Genomic DNA, 18848 nt, shown 5'->3' with positions numbered 1-18848 from the left:
AAAAACATGCAGTTTAAACATTCGAATGATTCTATTTCCATGATAAGAAAAGTTTTTTTATGTTTAGTGTTTATTTTAAGTTAATTTACAAAAGGTCTTATTATTTAACTAATACATAATTAGAATTTTGTTTATTGAGGCTGTTTGAAGCCTCTCATCTAAATGCTATTGTAGAATTAGTCTCGTCAATGATATAATTAGAATGAATTGTTTTGTAAAGTTGGGAAAATATGAAAAAAACCCAATATTACCATCACCCAAGGAGGTATAAAAAGAGAGAAAAAAAGTTATTGATTTAGATTATAAATCAATCTCTTACGATTGTGCTATAATAAGAAAGATGGTTTGCAAAAACGAAGAAAAATAATCCATGGAGAATCTGTTTATAATTAATATTTAAATTTATATAAATATCTTCATCGAATGTGATTTCAACCTCTTCAAACTGGGTCTGCGTTTCAAAACTCACCCAAAGTATAATTTTAAACATTTTCACAGCATCAAGTACTCAATATTGATTTAAGACTGATCAAAAAAAGAATGATATGCCGCAAGTTGAAAGAATGATGCCATAAGTTTTTATTGTAAAAAAAAAAACAAAGTCAAATGAATGTCATGAAATCTCAAAGAAGGTCACAATTGCGTTTTGTTTTGTGCGTACACTGATTACCAATCAATCCAATTTTATCCAACAAATCATTATTAACGATTGTATATATACCGGTGTAGATGAGCGATCACAGAGCAAGAGTTTAAGTATCAAATTGAAAACTGAACATTTCACATCGAAAATGTTTCGCTTCAAGAAAAAATCAGCATCAGTACTTCTGAGCATGTTCATAGCGATCGTTTTAATTGAACAAGCTGAGAGCACTTGGAATCCAACCAATTACGGTGATATAGAATTAATACTCAAGTGGATCAATAGCGCAACACCAAAGTCTTTGAGTGACCACGTGGGCGCACCTATAAAAGCAACCAAAATCCTATCGTCTTTCGAGGAAGTGATTAAAAATCTAATCAAATTTGACGCATGGACCCTCGCGGAATATACCAAAAACAAGAAGAAGGCGTTATGCCACGTCGTTGCAAGATATCATTACAAGACTGGTTCCCGAATACACACTGCGAAATGCTATAATCTTTGCAAATAAGAAAAATATCGCCAACCCGCACTTTCAGCCTTAAAGTAAAAATTACTTCACTTTCCGCCTTTTTAAAGTAAAAATTGATAGTTTACAGAATTCTTGGATAATTGTGAACTTTTTTAAATCAATTTGAACATTTATTTTGACTAAATTTGATAAAATAATACAAATCCCATGATTAGCTTCAATAAATAACATTTTGTAACAAACACTCATTCATCAGAATATATACTATGTTCACATCCAAACAGTGATTTTTTTAATTGAAAACTGTTGTTTAATGTAACAGTGAAAGTTATTGAGTTAAATGTATTATTATCGCATTTATCTTGATTTTTTTGTTAATTTTTACCTTACTGTGTGTGTGACTGGATAGGTTTGATACTTTGATAAAAAACTTGATTTGATTTTTGTGGAATTGTTTTGATTAGTGTCTTGAAATATTAAGGATTTACGTACATGCCATTTCTTGACTTTGAAAAAATGAAAATCGGACACCATGGAATTTTCCTGTCGTGAAGGTCAAGGACGTTTCTAGATAAGGACCACCTTACATGATAAAGTACTGCATGTTGATTTTAAAAACGAGCTCTGATTTCGGATTTTAAATCATTTGATATGCCAAAAAATGCATATTTCGACGAAAATACAGCATTGCTAAATGACTAATAATGTTGGCTACTTATAAGTTTAGAAGGCTCTATTTTAGGCTTTTGCGAGACATTTTCACTCTACGTAATCATACATAGAGCAATGATTCGCTGTTTATTTTGAGTCTCTTCTTTTTTCTCTCGATATTTTAGCATGTAAAATTGTACATTGAATCAATGATAGTTTAATCGAATTCAATAGATTTTTTTATTGACTTAATCAATTTTTGTGTGGAGAATAAATAGAAAATAAAATCTAATTCTGTAAAAACAAGAGACCATTTACTATACTAATTATAATCATGTACTGTGTCACCATTTCTGTATGTGAAAAATCCATCTGTTTTATTAACAATAAATATTTGTTGTCGACGATAAATATAGGTATTCAACATTCTTGTCAACGTATTTGCACCAACCTTCCAGAAACATCTTGAAAATAATAATGAATCCATAAAACTATCAACGATTCGCAATATTCAACATATGGTTGGCCAATGTTGTTTATTTTTTGTTTTCTTCAATTAATTCATAATGAAAATGAAAGTAGCTTGACGAAAACACAATGTTTAAACACACGAATCACGTCGAAATGCTATATAAAACTTGGGAATTTCCGAATCACTTAATGATGTATACATTGCAAATACATAAGAAACCCGCAATGCGGGAGCATACAAAATCTTACGTAATTGAGAATAAATTCATTATATAAATCCCGTGTGTTTTCCAGAACATTCAATTAGCAATTCGGCTCTTCGAATAAAATTGTTCACATTGGAAAGAGCAACAAAAAATGGAAAGCCATTCGAAAAATAAGCGAAGATTGACCTCCGACGAGCTGATAATGATGTCGATAAATTGTAATAATGATAATGTGAAAAAAATGCATAATATCTTTGAATGCACTCGCAGACGTAAATCTCAGAAACGATTAACGCAATAACAATGTGAAGAGAAGAAAAAAAACAGTAAACATGCATGTATGTGCGTCAGCATATTTGCAGAAATCGTATGCAATGTATTTCAAGTATTTAAATCGCATTCACAAGGTGAGACTATTTTACCGCTATGCCGCGTGTGTGCGTAAAATCACGTATGAAGCAAAAAAAAAGAAGTATCAATCATAATGATGCCATTATTTCTAATATTTTGAGAGTTTTGTTTGATAATTTGATTTCGCTTGAAAATACGTGGTGTGCATGTAGTACACGTGAAATGCGCCCAAATCTTTTGTATATATTGTTTAAGTAAAAATTTCACCGGTCATTTTTTTTTTCATTTATCGTCTGTCATTCTTCTTCGACTAACGTGCCATTCTCATATCGCAAGTTTTGTTTGTTTGGTTTTTTTTGTTGCATTCCCTACGTTCAACTCAAACAGCAGCAACAGTTTGCGGTACTTTCAAAATGCATACGCAAAAAAAAAACGTTAAATGATTTTCCTCAAATAGCATGTTGTTCACTTTGTTTTTACTACCATATAGCAGTTACATAGGCCATATGTTTGTTTCTCTCTTCTTCGGAAAGTATCTGTGAATTCATAATAAATGATGATGAAGTCATCGTCATTGGTTTGAAGAGTTTTCGATGAGGTTCGACTAAATTGTTTACGCGTTCGCGTGCCCAACTCAAGAAGAATATATAAAACCGTACCGTTCATCATTCGGTTAGTTAATGTTGAGCCGTACAGTTGAAGTGTGTGTTGGTGTGTTTGTTTATTACTAAATTTTTTTTTTCTTCTCTTTTCTGATTGACTGAAGACAAAATAAAAATTGTTTTAGAGCAAAAGTGAAAAAAAAACTCACATTGAAAAGTACAAATTTGGACATCGTTTATAGTCGCGAAAGTACAAATTGTTTTGTAAATTGTGTGGAAAATATGATGGTGCAAATAAAAGTGCTATTGGCTATTGCAATTTGCATTTTTGCATTGACCAATGGATGTAATTCAAAACCGCTCGATATTTATGATGAAATTATCGACAACGACGAAGAGCAACTACTACTTCGCATGGCTGAACTCATCGATTCTATTGGCAGCGATAACCAATCATCGTTGTCGTCGTCATCATCTACTGCTGCTTCAGCAATCAATGATTTGAAAGACATGAAACCAGGTGAATATTTTGTTTTTGTTGTTGTGTCTTTTTCACCGGCCACATTATCACAAACGGCCAAACAAAGAAGTTAATGTTTAGAGAGGAACCAAAAAAAAAAAAAAATACACACAAACGTCTCGCTCGTTCATTATGCGACACATTTTTCCCAACTTCCGAATGTACGAGATTGTGAATGAGTACACACATTGAACTTTGCAGTCTTGCGCTGCAATGTGCGATATGCATGTACTATGCTACTATGTAAATGCAAAGGATTGAGATAAAAAAAAAAATAAAACCTTGATCAAAACTCGATTTCCGAAAATAATGTGTACTACTTTGATAGCCGCACAGATATTTTACGAAAATAATACATAAAACCACTTGTTGTTGTATGTACTACTGATGCTGTTATTTGTGGGCTAGCTCTAGTGCAGTACTACTATTTGAAATTGAAAAAAAAATTAAATGTTTTTTTTTCCGCTGCAATCAATCGTTTCGAATATATTGTTCGCCGGATTCAGGACCAAATATAATGAAATAATCTTTTTATACGTTTCTTTTTTCTTAGGTGAACGTTGTATATTACCTGTATTTGTAAAGGGTATGTGCCGTGCATTAATTTCTCGCTGGAGCTATGATCCATCAACAAAATCATGCAAAGAGTTCAAATTCGGTGGCTGCGATGGCAATGGCAACAATTTCCCAACGAAAAAACAGTGTTTGGAAGTGTGCAAAGGAATTTAGTAATGTACACCATTGAGTCACCGCAATGCATTTACTATGGCGTCATACATTTTTGCGTGATTTCTTCCACAGCATTATCCAACCAAATATAAGAAAATAAGCTCTCTTTTTTTAAATATATATAGTTATATTTTTCATTTTTATTTTTTTAATTTTAAAAATAAACTTTGATAACGCACAATTTTTATACAAACATTTCTATGCACTATTCGTTATGTGGTTTTTGTTTTAAATAGTTATGTTTTGTTTCTTATTTGGTTTGAACAGAAAAAGAAAATAGTATAGAATAATTTAGAATTGTATCGAACTAAATTGGCCATACATGACAGAGACGCATGGGACATTGTTGTTAAATTATTATTATTTTTCTCTATTAGTATGTGTGTTTCATGTCATTGTGGAAAGTATTCAAATTTCATTGTGTACAACAACAATAACAACAGAAAAAAAAGAAAATGTAGAGAGAAAGAATAAAATAAGTGAATATATTAATAAATAAAAAATAAATTGTATGCGTTGAAAGCGTCACGCAAATATATAATATGAATATCTTAAATTGATTGGTTATTGTTTTTTTCCTTCTTTTCCTTGACTTAAATATTTCGATTTAGATAGGATTTGTTCACATATTTGTATCAAACATATCATTGTTTATTATTGTTCAGATTATTGACAATTGATTGACCTGCGATATTGATTATACTCGATATATACGATTGCTTAGCAATTGATTTCACTGCTGAGTCCTTTCATAATTTCCGAATTGAAATGTAATGATCCTTTGGTGACTAGCGACCATACCTGAGAGAAAAAACAAACAAACAAACGAATATTGTTACTTTCCGGACGGTAATATTTCCAGTCATAGATGAAATAGAGATGTCAACGGACAGTGGCGAACACGGACAAACCATCGATTTTGTTGATTTGTTTCGGATGAAAATGTGTCCGAACCATAAAAGACATACGAAATTTTGTCCGTAGCTACTTCGAAAGTTCGAACCGTTCTCTGGCTGTCCGTCGAAAAGTTCATTCTAGTCCGTTTTAAAATTTAAATTTGTCCCTTTGACACCTCTAAGCTGAAATACCTCATCTGAATGCAAGAGATCGTTTTTGTTTTATCTTTTTAAGTGTTACTAAATACACCCTCACACCCCTTTTTGCTCTCATACAAATAATGGTTGTGCTCATTATTCCGATGCGATATTTCAGCTGATTTGATTTAGAATCGATTCAATTTCTTACGTATGGTATGAAAAACTCTTCAGGCGAATCCTCTTCAACATAGCGAAATTTTAAATCGGGAAATTTTCGCAGTCGGTCACTTGACCATTGACTTGCACCTTTCGATATAACCTCCAAAACCTCGTTTACACCCAATTCACCGCGTTGATCTTGAACTCGTTGTAAGCGTGACGAAAAGAAACCAACAACCTATTAAACCGGTAAACAAAACAAAAGGTCAACGTTGTTTTCTCTCTCGAGAACAAATAATTGCACTAATTAAAAAGTAATTACCATGTCGATGTTTTGAATGATGTCTTGAAATGCTGATTGACTTCGAAATGCTTCAAATACATGCCGCTTATACAATAGGGTGTACACAAGATTTGGACAATAAACTAGTTGATGCGATATGCATGAGTTGATTATTTCTAAGACCATACGCAACACTTCTTCCAGCACTGATAGATCCTCTAGTACCATTGAACGTACGGCTGCATCGGTTGCAATAATGGTTGATGTACTATTGGTGCCACTTTCAACGCCACTACCATCGCTCATACTGCTGGCACCGGCAACGCCACCATTCATATCGGCATACAGACGTGCATGCTTTTTGGCCAATGTTTCGAATAAACTAACTAGTCTCTGACTCACATACGGATGCAAATGGCGAAATTGACCGCTCATATTCGCCAAGGCTGCTAAACAATTCGTATGAAGGTATTTATCGCGCATTTTTAACATATTATATTGAATGGTTCGGATTACGACTAATATTAAAAGGCCGCCTAGTGATAATTCGGAAATTGAACGTTCCGTGTACCAATGGATATTTTTTAATATCTGAAATTGGAAGGGACAGTTTTATTTTTAATGTAAATAAAAAGAGAGTTTCGCTCAATGTTGGCCGTCGATTTAGACCAGTCACTTACAATTTGATGTACGCTTTTATTGAAACCATCATCTTCACTCAGAATCAGCAAAACGATCAAACTGCAATATTAAAAGGTGCTTCTAAACATTGATACATTTGTGATATAGAAAATTGAATTCTTACGTCATATAGATGTGATGTGACGTACTGTCCGGTGCATTATAAAGCGTTTGCAATATTGGTATCACCATTTGTTGTAGATTCTCTTGGGCCATTGCAAATTGATAGAATTGTTGGTTGCGATGCAGTAGCAAATATAGTAGCAATGTTGCTTGATCGATCGTTACAATTTTGCACAAAGTATTGAACAATTGAACAAAGTCGATTTTAAATGTATGCCCATCCTTTGGAGACTCCACTGAAAAGAAAAAAAAAAGTTAAATAAACAAAAACCATTGAATTTGGATAAAATGTGAATTTATTACCCTTTTACGCTTACCTTTTGAATCACAGCATCCAAATAAGCTTTCGCGATATTTGTTATTTTTAGTATTTGCCGTACAATGGTTGACAAGTATAAGTATAAGTAGGAGGCTTTGATTTGCTAGTGGATAGTGTTCTTTGAATGCGGTTGGTAAGTCATTTGAGCCAAGAAAATCCTGATGTGTTTTTCGGAACGTAAAAATGGATAGTAACGATTCGGCAAGACCAAAAACCAGTGAACCGCCTGTGTTGATGCCAAACATAGTCGTTGGCTCGTCAACCATACGGCTTACAAAATGCAGCAATGCACTCATTAGAGTGTTTGCATTTGCATTATTGTATACCGTTCTGTTCGAATAAAACGAGATATTAGAATATGAATCGAAGACAAAACAAAGACCGAAGCCTGAAACTGTTATGGGCACCATGGAAGCTTGGGTAATTTTCTTGCGATACTTGATATTGAATAAATGCGGGCACTCACTATTGGCCACATTTCTGCGGTACCAATAACAGCTCTGAAAAGTCTTCAACACCATCTTACCTAAAAATGATTGATTTTTCGATTGGTTGTTGTGAAAAAAGATGCACTGACAACAGAACTATCAGCAAATTTACCGCCTCCAAGTGTAGATGATAAGTGAACTCTCTGAAAGTAATGGACACATTTACATTTTTTATTTTTCATACTGAGTCTAAAGATCTGTGTAATTACTTCACCGGAATGATGATCAGTAGGTTGACGACTGCATCGAAGAATGCTTCAAATTTTGAACCATCTACCGTTCGTACCGGTTTCGTTTTATTTTCATTGTCAATGTCAACAGTTGTTGATGTCGTCGTCGTTGTTGTGCCATTCAATAATATGTTTGCATCGGGCATCGCTTCAAAATGTTGCAATAATTGGTACTCTGAACCCGTCTCAATCAAATATTTCACCGTACATCGAATGATGAAGAGTGCGTTAAATGTTTGCCATATATGCATGCTACTATAATATATGACGAATTGGCAAACAAAAGCAAAAAAGGTGGATAAACAAACAATGAACAATTGTAATATAAATGGATTTCTGGATTCTATTTGAATGTCAATATTGTCGAATGTAAACAATACCTGTCTTTATCGGATAACTCCAGTAATTGACTAACTTTGTTCAAAAATACTGTTATGAGCGATCCAAAATTTCCCGTTGCCAAATTGTGGGCTATGAATTCTTGACACATTGTCTCAAGGCGGGAATCAAGGCTGAGTTGCTCTTCGCTGTAACAAAGATAACACAGATAATGGCACACATTACGCAAGAATGTCATCGTTTTTCTCGGTATTACCTGTTAGCTGGCAACGTAATTTGATATTGTAAGAATGAGTTCCAGAAGTCATCGTTGGTGGCTTCGATGTGATTTTTGCCAACAAACTGCTTCAAATATGTATTATCGGAGAGATCCGTTTGTCGACTTATGTTCAAGCCCATCTCTGTCAGTTTTCTTTTAACTCGTTTTTTTATTCAAATCAGTCTTGTAGTTAACACATATACTGCTTACGTATGGAACGTTGAAATGAAATAAACAAAATGAATTTTTTTCTCTTTTTGAAATGATAATTGAAGAGACAACAACAAAAAAAATGGTGCAATGAATACGAAATAATCCAATTTAGGAACAATTAAAGCCGATTTTTATCGTCACCAGTTGATGTTGATTCGGGTTTTTAACTACGATTTCAATCTATGCAATAAATAACGATCTAAACACCGTACATTGAATGAAATATGAATGTACTTGCAATTTTTCGGTGAAAATGAATGCAAAGCAAAAAACAAACAAACGATTGAACGCGAATTGGAGTAATAACAAAAACCAAAAACACTTGCGTTTAATTTTTATGCCAACCATACAAAAAAAACAACCGTGTATTGACATCAATAAACATAGAGGCGATTGACAAATGCCAAATAAACGACACAATATTCGATATATATGCGTCGTGTATATCTTTTCTGGCTTTAATTTCTTATCGGTATTTGGATGTCAGATCGGTTGTCATTTAATTTTTATTTATCAAATTACACATACACATCTGGTGTATCACTTTGGTGACAAATCACGATTTTTCTTTAGCACACTGTTGTGATGTTTCCATGAAATCCATCTACAAATTGTATCAACAAGCATTTAATGTTCTGGCATGATCATTGAATTGGTTTTTGTGTGTTTATTTCTTTCAACCTATTATTTTTGTCTATGTGTACAAAAAGTGACACTAACCTCAATTCAACGATGACGTTTACCATTGTGAAGTTGGCCCAACGAATTTGTGTACTTTGCGATACATTTGACCGTACTTTTCACCTTTTTACGCACCGAATTATTTTCAATACTAGTTTATTTTTTGAATTTTCAAATTACTGTATTGACGATATCAAAATAAATGGTTAAAACAAGCAGTTACACAACTAAAAATCGCACAAATACATTTGCGAGTGGAGATTTCGTTAGAAAATTTTAACGACAACAAAATAATGTTAATCCTTTTGTCCTGCTGGAATTAAGTTCTAAATGCATTTCAACAATTATGTTCTAAACACTTAAGCTATGACGTATGATACAGCCAATTGCGCATTATTATGAATTTAAACGAACAAACAATCACGAAAAATTACATTTCATTGAAGCATATTCTCAAAAATTTTAATTTTACGCAAGGATCAAAACAAAATTCAATCAGAACAGGTAAATAAATCGATTCAGATTAAAATGTAATGATAATCATTTAATTATTAAAAGATTAATTTGGGAAAGATTAGTTGCAAGGACGTTACTAGCACGTACCAATCGTACCATTAATTCATTAATAAATTTCTGTCGTTAATAAATTTTTACCATACACACTGGGAAAATTATGAAATAATTCATAAAATTTTTGCAATTTGATAACTTCGTTCGCAGACAATTATAGACTTGTGAAAAAATAGAGACGATCACGAAACACTTCTTGCAGTCAAACATACTTACAGCAATCATATAGTTACCATAGAGATTTTCTTGCTGAGCCAGCTTTCAGCATTGAAGAAACAAACGAACGAAAAGAATTAAATTAACGCACAACAAACGATCACTTCAAGAAAGAAAATGGCTGATAACAACATTTATCAATTCAAAATTTCGTTGAAAAATATAAAGCCAAAAATTTGGCGACGCATTCAATTGCCAGGTTAAAAATCTTACATTTTACTATATTAATATCAATTTATTGGAATTTGAATGAAACAATGTTGTCAAAACAACGAATCAAATAATCGTAATCTAGGTAATTTCACTTTTGCCGATTTGCACGAAGCTATGCAACATTACATGGGATGGAGCGATTGTCATTTGCATGAATTTAAAGTAAAAAATCCGATAACTGGAACAAAGGACACAATCGGCGTTCCAGATGAAGATCGATTTGGTTTTGGACTTATGCCCGAAGTCATTCCCGAAGAAAATATCAAGATCGCACGGTATTTTGTTTTTGCCAAGGACAAAGCAACATACTTGTACGATTTTGGTGATGGCTGGTACCACGATATTGTCTTAGAAAAGATAATAGCGCCAGAAGAGGACGTCTCCTATCCACGATGCGTTACTGGAAAAAGAGCATGTCCCCCAGAAGGTTAAATGAATTATTGAAATTATTAATTAATCATTTATTTATATAAATTAACTTTTTTTTTTAAATATAATTTAAGACTGTGGTGGATATGCGGGTTACGAAGATTTGTTGGAAATAATTGCCAATCCTCAGCACAAAGAATACAAAAGCAAAATGGAGTGGTTGGCGGAAGTGTACGCAACACCTTTCGATCCGGAAAAATTCGATCTAAATTCAGTTAATTGAATGTTTGGACTTTGGAGCAGTCAACAAAATATCAAGGACCAACATAATCGCTGAATCGCTAGACTGGCATTTTATAAACTCGATAAAATCTGAAAAGTACTTATTAAGGCATACTTACTTAAAAATTACTATTCCATTACTCCACAATTCCTGATCCATTCCTTCAATTCATTTTCCATTACTTATTGATTAATTTCCATTTTTTCCATTCTTTTCTTCTGATCAACTCTAGGAACTTATGGTTTCCAAAATGAAACTTTCTAAATTTAAATGTAGTAATAGTTCGATCATTTTTATTTTTTTTATAAAAGCGTTATATTTTTTAATGATTTACCACTGTTATTAAAGTAGCACAACGTTTGAACACGACAAAACAATTGCTTTTCATTTCTACACAACCATTTGCAAAGTGCATTTTCAGGAATCGGAGCACTCAATTAATACAAAACTGATCGATTGTTCATTTATTTTATTCTATTCAAATATTAATTTCGACTGAAGCAGATTTGTAAATTCAATTTTTGCTTAAAGAATGTTAATTGTCAAAAAAAGAAAGACGTCAAGATATTGGGTTTTGTGTATATTTATTTATTTTCTCTTTTTAAATGTCTTAAATGTTTAAATAACTCATGTTCGGTGTAATTAGGGATCAATTTCGTGATTTTTCATGTACATTTTATTTAAAATACGTTTTGTAATTTTTCCATATTATCGTCGATCCCGGGAGCGTGAACGTGAGCGCGAGTGTCGGCGTGATGAATAGCTTTTACTGCGACTTGATCGTCCATGTCTGCGCTCTTTACTTCGGGATCGATGAACACGAGATCGTCGATCTAATTCTCTACCACCGACATAGTAGCGACTCTTACCTAAAGTGTTTATAGGAGTTTCGAAAAAAATCAATAGAATGAAATTGCAATAGCAAAATGTTTGCTTCTAAGTGACACCTACCGTATCTTGAAGTGTCTTCGTAGTCACGGTCACTTCTTCCAGATCGTTTCAAATCATTCTTTCGCGGTCCGGCTGTTTTCTGTGTGTCAAAAATTGAAAATGAAAAATCATTATTAATTTCGAAACAAATCATTTGACCGGATATTGGTATTTGAAAAGTAGCAGAAATTTACCTCTAGTTCCGATAATTTATCTCGAATGGCCATAAAACCTAAATGTAATTTGCCACCAAAATGATCGGCCAATCGAATGTCGTTGTCATGAATGCCTAGATATGCGGAGCATACTTCACAAACGCGTAATTTTTGTTGTTGATAACTGCTTGCCGGCATCGATGATCGATACTCTTGTTCGGCTGCCACTTTTTTTGCACGTAACTCATCGATTTCAGCCATTAATTGTATGCTCTCTTCAACTTCACCGGCCTCACCCAGCGATTCTGCTTTTGCTAATTTCTTACCAATTTCCTCTGCCAATTGATGTACTGCATTTGCTTTGACAGCCACTTCGGCGGTAAGTTCTTCTTGTGTTTCGGCTAAACGCTTTTTTGCCGCATCTGTGCGTCGATCACAGTCGGCGATGAATGCTTGCAGATGCTCCATCGCCTGTAAACAAAATCAAAATAAAATAAATAACGTTATCATTTAAATAATAAATCAAACGAATTGTAAACGAACTTACATCGATGTCATAGTAATAGTCTTTGTGCTTCGCTGCCTTTTCGTAGTCCGCTCTCAATGCAAGATCGTGTACCTTTGGACATTCGCCTAAATCCATGCGCTGAATTTGCAGAACAAAGAGACGACAAAAATGTGAGAAAAAAAAGACGGAAAGAAAAAAAAGAGAAAAAAAAAACAACAATCAAAATACTTGATCATACAATAGTTTTATCGATGATAAAACATCTTCTTTTTTTATAAAAAAAAAATGTTTTCTTTAGCACAATGAGAAAAGCGTAACACATACACTTTCGGAGTTATCAATTTATAATTTTCTTTACATGGAAGAAGATGTGATCTTTTCGACGGACTAAAGTTGTACGTTCTCGATAATGAAATTGTGGAATTTTTTTTTCGCAAACATTCACCAAACGTCGAATATTACAGTCGAAGGCGACATTTTATAAGTTTGCATTGAATAGAAATTCGTAGAGAAATTAAATCAAAATGAAATAAATCATTGAGATTAAAAAGATTTTTTTTTTTCATTTGTTTTAAATGTATGAAGTGATTGGTGATTGAAATTGAAACTGAGAAAAGTAATAAATACATATTAATGTATTTGTATAAGCTACATAATGTAGCAATTTGTTGAAAAATAAAATTGAAAATCATAAGAAATGCGAACGTTCTCATTGTCACTCAGTTTTAATTAAATGTTCAATTACAGTGTGAATTTGAATGTTTGGTGGTGATATGGTAAACTTTAGCCCGTGCAAATGTTTTCTTCCATTTTTGTTGGAAATAAACGGCATTTGTTCAATAGACTTGGTTTGCCGTTGACCGGTGGTGGTTGTATTTTCAAAGCAGCAAAGCCGCCCTTTTGCTCTTAAAACTGTGTGTTTTTTTAACCCTCAAAAACATGGCCCTCAAGCTGGATGTTTTTTGGGTGTGTGGTTTTTTTTTGTTGGTTTTTTTGATTTTAAACAATAATTTACTCACCAATACATAGCGCTCTACTTTCTATACAAAGTGATTAAGTATTGAGACACGACGGGCAGACGGAAAACTTGAAATAAATTAGCTATTTGTCTTGTTTTTTTTTTCACCGTGTTCGTTTGGTAATTTTTTTCTTTTAATTTTTTTTTTTGATTTCAAAGTTATGACTATTGAACTAAACATCTAAATGTTTACGATTAAAAATTTGATTTCGAATTCAAAATTGAATGTCGCACCGTGTGTCCTGCACGAGGAAAATTAATAAAAGAAATTTATGCAACAACAACAAAAAAAACGAACAAAAAGATTGCGGTCGTTCATGAAAAAGTGAACGACAGATGATGCGATTTCATATATATATTTCATTCAATTTGAATTCATCGTTGAACTCCATGGAAAAAATATTAATTAGCATTTTACGCAAAATAATTTATTTTAGAATTAAAAAAAAAAAAAAAATAATAATAATATTAAAAAAAGATTACTTTAAAGAAAGTGAAACTTGAATGGATAAGTTTTGTTTTTGTATTGTTTCGCTTGCACTTGACACAACATTAGAATTAAGAATTTGGTTTGATTGATTTTTGTTTGTTTGTTGTAAATTTTATTAATTGTGTTTAATACGTACGTCAATTGTACTTACAAATACGCCTACAACAACACACAATTTTCTATCCTCATCTTAACAGAAAAAGCGATGGCATTTTCTGAAAATTACATCGGTAACACAATTTAATGTTAAAGAAGCGATCAGAGATATCCAGTCGAAGATTTTGTTTTTTTTTAGTTTTAAAATTTCTTTCTACCCTTTCTTGCACTTTATTCAGTCATAGAATTCGAAAATTTACAAGGCATTTTTTGATTGGGTGAAATGCCACTAAAAATTGTCTATCTATAAAACTCGCGTTTTAATATGTTTTTTTTTTTTAAATGATTTTTTTCTATTCGGTCATAAGACGGTGACAAATAATAAACAACAAAATATTACCACGAAATTGTTGAATAATGAAAACGAATTAACAACTAGCTGAAATTAAAATGTAATAACAAACAGAAGACGTGTGTGTGTGTGACCAAAAATAAAATTATGGCTAATTTCAAATCTTGCAAAATAAGTGATAACGTTTCTCTAACGAAAATCGAAAAATAATACCTAATGTTAATGACTTTGTTCGTTTTCCTAATTGCATTGTGTATTACTTGTATATTCTTTTAATTCTAGCACCATTTTATTTAAAATGTTCATTGATATGACTTTTTTTTTTTGAAGTAATTAAGAGAAGAAAAAAAATTGTGAAAGGGTAAACGATTCAAAAGAGATTATTTAACTTACCGTTGATGCTAGTATTTCATGTGGACAACATTCGAGTAGAAAGGATTTACATACTTTTGGGTCGTTAAACTTCAACGTGAATCTATCACCTTCTCCTGTATTTTGTGAACCATCCGAATTTCGAGCAGACACCAAAAAAAAAAATCAATTAACAATATTTTTAAACTCTAAACTACGTTGCACTAAATTTAAGACCAAATCAATCGAATGCAAATCAAAAGAAGCTCCAAATTGCATAAAATGCCCTTTTGTATGTGGTATGCATTTCGATCTATTGAGATTACTTGATTGTTGAATAGAAAAACAAAACAAATGCTTACCGTTTCGTGATGTTCCCATGAGCTGGTCGAGCATAGCTCGCATTTGATCCGTTGCCGTCATATTTACAATTTGTTACGTATTTTAAATACGTACTAACGCACTGACAATTGACTTAAAAATTCCGGGTTGCTCAAATTGATTTGGACCGTATTTCGTTCGGTCTTTTATTCGCGGCGATATGGTTTATCAGAAAATGTTGACAATTGCTTTGAAAAACAAAATTGTTGGGCAGAATGTGTTTTTTTTTTTTTAATGAATAAATAGAAAAAATTGTTTGAGATCGAAGATTGGAAATTTCATTTGATAATAGATATGATGTGAAAGATTTTGAGCCAAAATAATGAGCGACAATTAAAAAGACTTATCCACAGATATGTCAGTCGGTCGGTGGTCTTGGTGGTGGCATTTAATGTTTTATTTTATGTTTAGAATTGATTGATTCGCATTTGGTGTAAGTCGAATTATACGATTAATATCGATGAAAAAACAAGTTTCGATGAAAAATCATAAAAATGTGTCGCGTGCTCGAAGATACTTCCTTTTTTACCGAGCAAATGCAAAAAAAAAAACCACACAAAATACACCGTACAATATATTTCAAGCCACTATCAACAACAGCAATGGCGGACTTGACTTTCCACAAAATCGAGATGAGCTGTACACACTAAATTTGTCGGTCGCCAAACAGATTGGTTATGATTCCAATTTTTCAATTGATATGCAGCCACGCTGATTTGTTTGTCAACTAAATTTTTTTTTTGTGAGAATTTTTGTTCCGTTTTCTATGCGAACACGAAACAAAATAAAAATTTACAGGAATAATGTATTTTCCGTGGTCTTTTTTACGATGGTTCGACGTACTTATATACTACAAAGTGAATGGGTATTGTTTCATTTTGACAGGTCAATATGTCGTCATTCACTAATTCATTGACATTTGTCTTGTCTACACTGTCTGCATTTCGATTTTGACAAATCGGACCACAACTAACATAACCGCATTGCATTTTTTTTTTTGAACATTTCATAGAGAAAATGAAGAAAATTGTGGTATTGTTTTTTTTTATAAAGCAGCATAATTTTCACACATTTTTTTCACAACGTGTTCGCCTTCGTTGTTGTGTTGGTTTCAATCCGCAGTGCCCTCTAGTGAAAATGAAGTAAATGTCAAACCACATTTTTTTCATTCCGTATTACAATTTTGAACCTCAGCTAGCCGAAAATTCGAATTTTAGAAATTAAATTTAACTTCTTCAAAACCTTTAAATGTCTTTTATCTCAAATCGATCAAACACTTTGAATATGTACTAGAGTATTTTATCAAGTTTAATAACTTTTATCTCTAAACGTGTTTATGGATTGTTGCTATTTTTATATGCACGATTTCACAACAATCGTTTTTTTTTTGTGTTCAAAGTGTAACACCAATTAAACCGATTTTTCCCTTAACTTTTGAGCAGATCAAAATTAATCAACACAAATTGCCCCACTATAAGTTCCAAAATTCCATAAAAATTCTATTCGATTACGAGATACGGCATTCAAACTTGTAATAATGACGTTTATAACGATTAGTCCATTACATTGAGTTTTGCAAAATTTGTTTTCATAATATGAAGATCTCTCGAAATATGTAGCTAATTCGAGACCAAGAGGTTATCCAAACTTTCGTATCGGTGTATGTCAAAAAGTGTACCTCTAATGAGGTACTGGACATAATTGTTTTGACTGGAAACAAATAATTATATACATGGTGATTTTGTTTGTTTGAGTGTATGTTTCTCAGTTCTATTCTATTGCAAAAACGAATTTCATTTGATATTCCAATAACAGACTGAGTGCGCCATCTTTATGTTGTTCTCAGTATCACACACACACAAAAATGAAGTGCGTGTGAATTTATAAAATCAAAACAAACCAAAGTGTCAATGTATCAGTTTTTATTGCTTTTCTCAATATGTGTTGAATATAACTGCGTCATAATACATCTAAGTAAAACATTCTACTATATAAAAATCATAAAATCGATCTCGCCAAATTCGTTTTCGAATCACGAAAACCAAATAATCATCAATTTCAGTATTTTTCGTGTGAAAATTGTTCCAAAAGCTGTGTAAATAGATAAAAATGTCAATACCACAATTATTTTTAACGGCACCGAGTCCGTCGGCATCGTCTATTGCCTTGCCAAATGGCTCATCAACAAAATTTCAATCGCCTGACGTGTCTGCTACTTCTAAAGAGAATATCCGTGAGCGTCTAAATATGCATGTGAAAAAACGGATCCAGGGACACGATGTTATTGCACAATATTCATTACCACCACCACCAATACCACAAGCCACTTCGCCATTCTATTCAAATCCAATGTCATCAACAACACTCAAACCAAACCATCATCCATTTTTGATATCAGGTAAACATCTAATTTCCTTATCGAAAAACAATAGGAACGGTAATGCAAAACAACCAAATTCGATTATTTCAGGAGCACCAATGCCACCGGTAGTAGTATTTGCTAATTCGCTCATATCCGTGGCATCCAATATTGGTGGACGAACGATACCAATACCACAAATCGATCGACAACCATCAAAACTAAAACAACCCAAAAAAATGACGAAAAAAAAGAAAACCGGAGGAAATAAGAAAAAACCAATGCAAATCGATGCGAATCAACAAGCAGAAAATTTGATTTTAAACACCAAATTTTCGGATGACAGCAATGAATTTCATGACAAAAATCATGACCATTTATTATTTAATGGATGCCCATCGCCACAAATCAGTGCTATCTCACCGACGGATTCGTATGATAATAAATTGTCCAATGCACCTGATATACTGTCGATGGTGTTGAGCCTCAAGAAAAACGCTTTGATGCACGATCCATATGTCATTCAATTTTTGTCGACAATTCGGTAACATTCGACAAATGCCAGATAAATAATCATCAAAGTTCATCAGAGTAACACCGATTTGACTCATGCACTTTTTTAGTTCAAATCATCATCGATTGATGTTCAACATTTTTGTCATTTGTTCCAAGAACACTTAAGCAATATCGCTCGAGGTTAGATTACTGTGAATATGAAGCCATAATGCATTTTTTAGTTAAATTTTATGAAAGTTTTTTTTTTGATTGAAAAAAGTCAAACAAAATAATAAAAAATCAATAAATAAGTAAATTTTAACGCTTCTTCTTAATTATTTTGGAGAATCATACCTTTTGCCGAAGAGAATAGAGACATTATAAAATAAGGTAAGGTTTTTTTCATTGAAAAAATATAGACCACGAACATACCGGTAGAATCACAACCGCCGAAAAAATCATGATTATGAAAGGCAAGTCATATATTATACGGCACAAACTGTATTTCTTGGTCGGCTTTTGTGAATTTTCGAAACATATTTTTTATTTATTTACTTTTTTATTAATTCATTTATTGAAATATCGATTTGCCTTCACTTTTCTCA

The 18848-nt window shown here is 32.6% G+C and overlaps 5 protein-coding genes across 11 annotated transcripts; 3 read left to right on the top strand and 2 right to left on the bottom strand.

The window, feature by feature from the left end:
* The first annotated feature begins 3481 nt into the window (after positions 1-3481).
* LOC116336795 (tissue factor pathway inhibitor) lies at positions 3482-5205 on the top strand. Its single transcript, XM_031760933.1, has 2 exons — positions 3482-3916; positions 4470-5205. The coding sequence occupies exons 1-2, from the start codon at positions 3679-3681 to the stop codon at positions 4643-4645; spliced, it is 414 nt and encodes a 137-aa protein (XP_031616793.1). The 5' UTR covers positions 3482-3678; the 3' UTR covers positions 4646-5205.
* A 57-nt stretch (positions 5206-5262) lies between these two features.
* LOC116336761 (dymeclin) lies at positions 5263-9468 on the bottom strand. Of its 5 annotated transcripts, none has more exons than XM_031760909.1 (11): positions 9305-9468; positions 8561-8765; positions 8346-8492; positions 7945-8217; positions 7774-7878; positions 7246-7577; positions 6930-7164; positions 6805-6865; positions 6164-6715; positions 5891-6079; positions 5263-5446 (listed from the first exon to the last, which is right to left on the bottom strand). In XM_031760909.1, the coding sequence occupies exons 2-11, from the start codon at positions 8701-8703 to the stop codon at positions 5366-5368; spliced, it is 2118 nt and encodes a 705-aa protein (XP_031616769.1). In that variant the 5' UTR covers positions 8704-8765; positions 9305-9468; the 3' UTR covers positions 5263-5365. The 5 variants fall into 5 exon arrangements, with proteins under 5 accessions (XP_031616769.1, XP_031616744.1, XP_031616753.1 ...); XM_031760884.1 differs by having other exon boundaries at positions 7945-8220; positions 9103-9467; XM_031760893.1 differs by having other exon boundaries at positions 7945-8220; positions 8561-8768; positions 9305-9467.
* LOC116336788 (uncharacterized protein y4hQ-like) lies at positions 9313-11324 on the top strand. The gene is made up of 4 exons (XM_031760921.1): positions 9313-9961; positions 10178-10442; positions 10539-10883; positions 10960-11324. Exons 2-4 carry the CDS (start codon positions 10361-10363, stop codon positions 11106-11108), a joined length of 576 nt encoding a protein of 191 aa, XP_031616781.1. The 5' UTR covers positions 9313-9961; positions 10178-10360; the 3' UTR covers positions 11109-11324.
* Positions 11325-11675: 351 nt separating this feature from the next.
* LOC116352264 (putative RNA-binding protein Luc7-like 2) lies at positions 11676-16263 on the bottom strand. Of its 3 annotated transcripts, none has more exons than XM_031784732.1 (6): positions 15371-16263; positions 15051-15145; positions 12741-12839; positions 12233-12664; positions 12060-12138; positions 11676-11977 (listed from the first exon to the last, which is right to left on the bottom strand). In XM_031784732.1, exons 1-6 carry the CDS (start codon positions 15429-15431, stop codon positions 11817-11819), a joined length of 927 nt encoding a protein of 308 aa, XP_031640592.1. In that variant the 5' UTR covers positions 15432-16263; the 3' UTR covers positions 11676-11816. The 3 variants fall into 3 exon arrangements, with proteins under 3 accessions (XP_031640592.1, XP_031640611.1, XP_031640602.1); XM_031784751.1 differs by lacking the exon at positions 15371-16263 and adding an exon at positions 14346-14424; XM_031784742.1 differs by lacking the exon at positions 15371-16263 and adding an exon at positions 14361-14424.
* A 1075-nt stretch (positions 16264-17338) lies between these two features.
* On the top strand, positions 17339-18495 carry LOC116336917. The gene is made up of 2 exons (XM_031761144.1): positions 17339-17787; positions 17860-18495. The coding sequence occupies exons 1-2, from the start codon at positions 17499-17501 to the stop codon at positions 18294-18296; spliced, it is 726 nt and encodes a 241-aa protein (XP_031617004.1). The 5' UTR covers positions 17339-17498; the 3' UTR covers positions 18297-18495.
* Positions 18496-18848: the final 353 nt, after the last annotated feature.

The sequence above is a fragment of the Contarinia nasturtii genome, unplaced genomic scaffold, assembly GCF_009176525.2.
Source record: "Contarinia nasturtii isolate CC-2019 unplaced genomic scaffold, AAFC_CNas_1.1 Cnas_scaffold_78, whole genome shotgun sequence".
Taxonomy (NCBI): domain Eukaryota; kingdom Metazoa; phylum Arthropoda; class Insecta; order Diptera; family Cecidomyiidae; genus Contarinia; species Contarinia nasturtii.
This window is presented reverse-complemented; position numbering and strand designations above follow the sequence as displayed.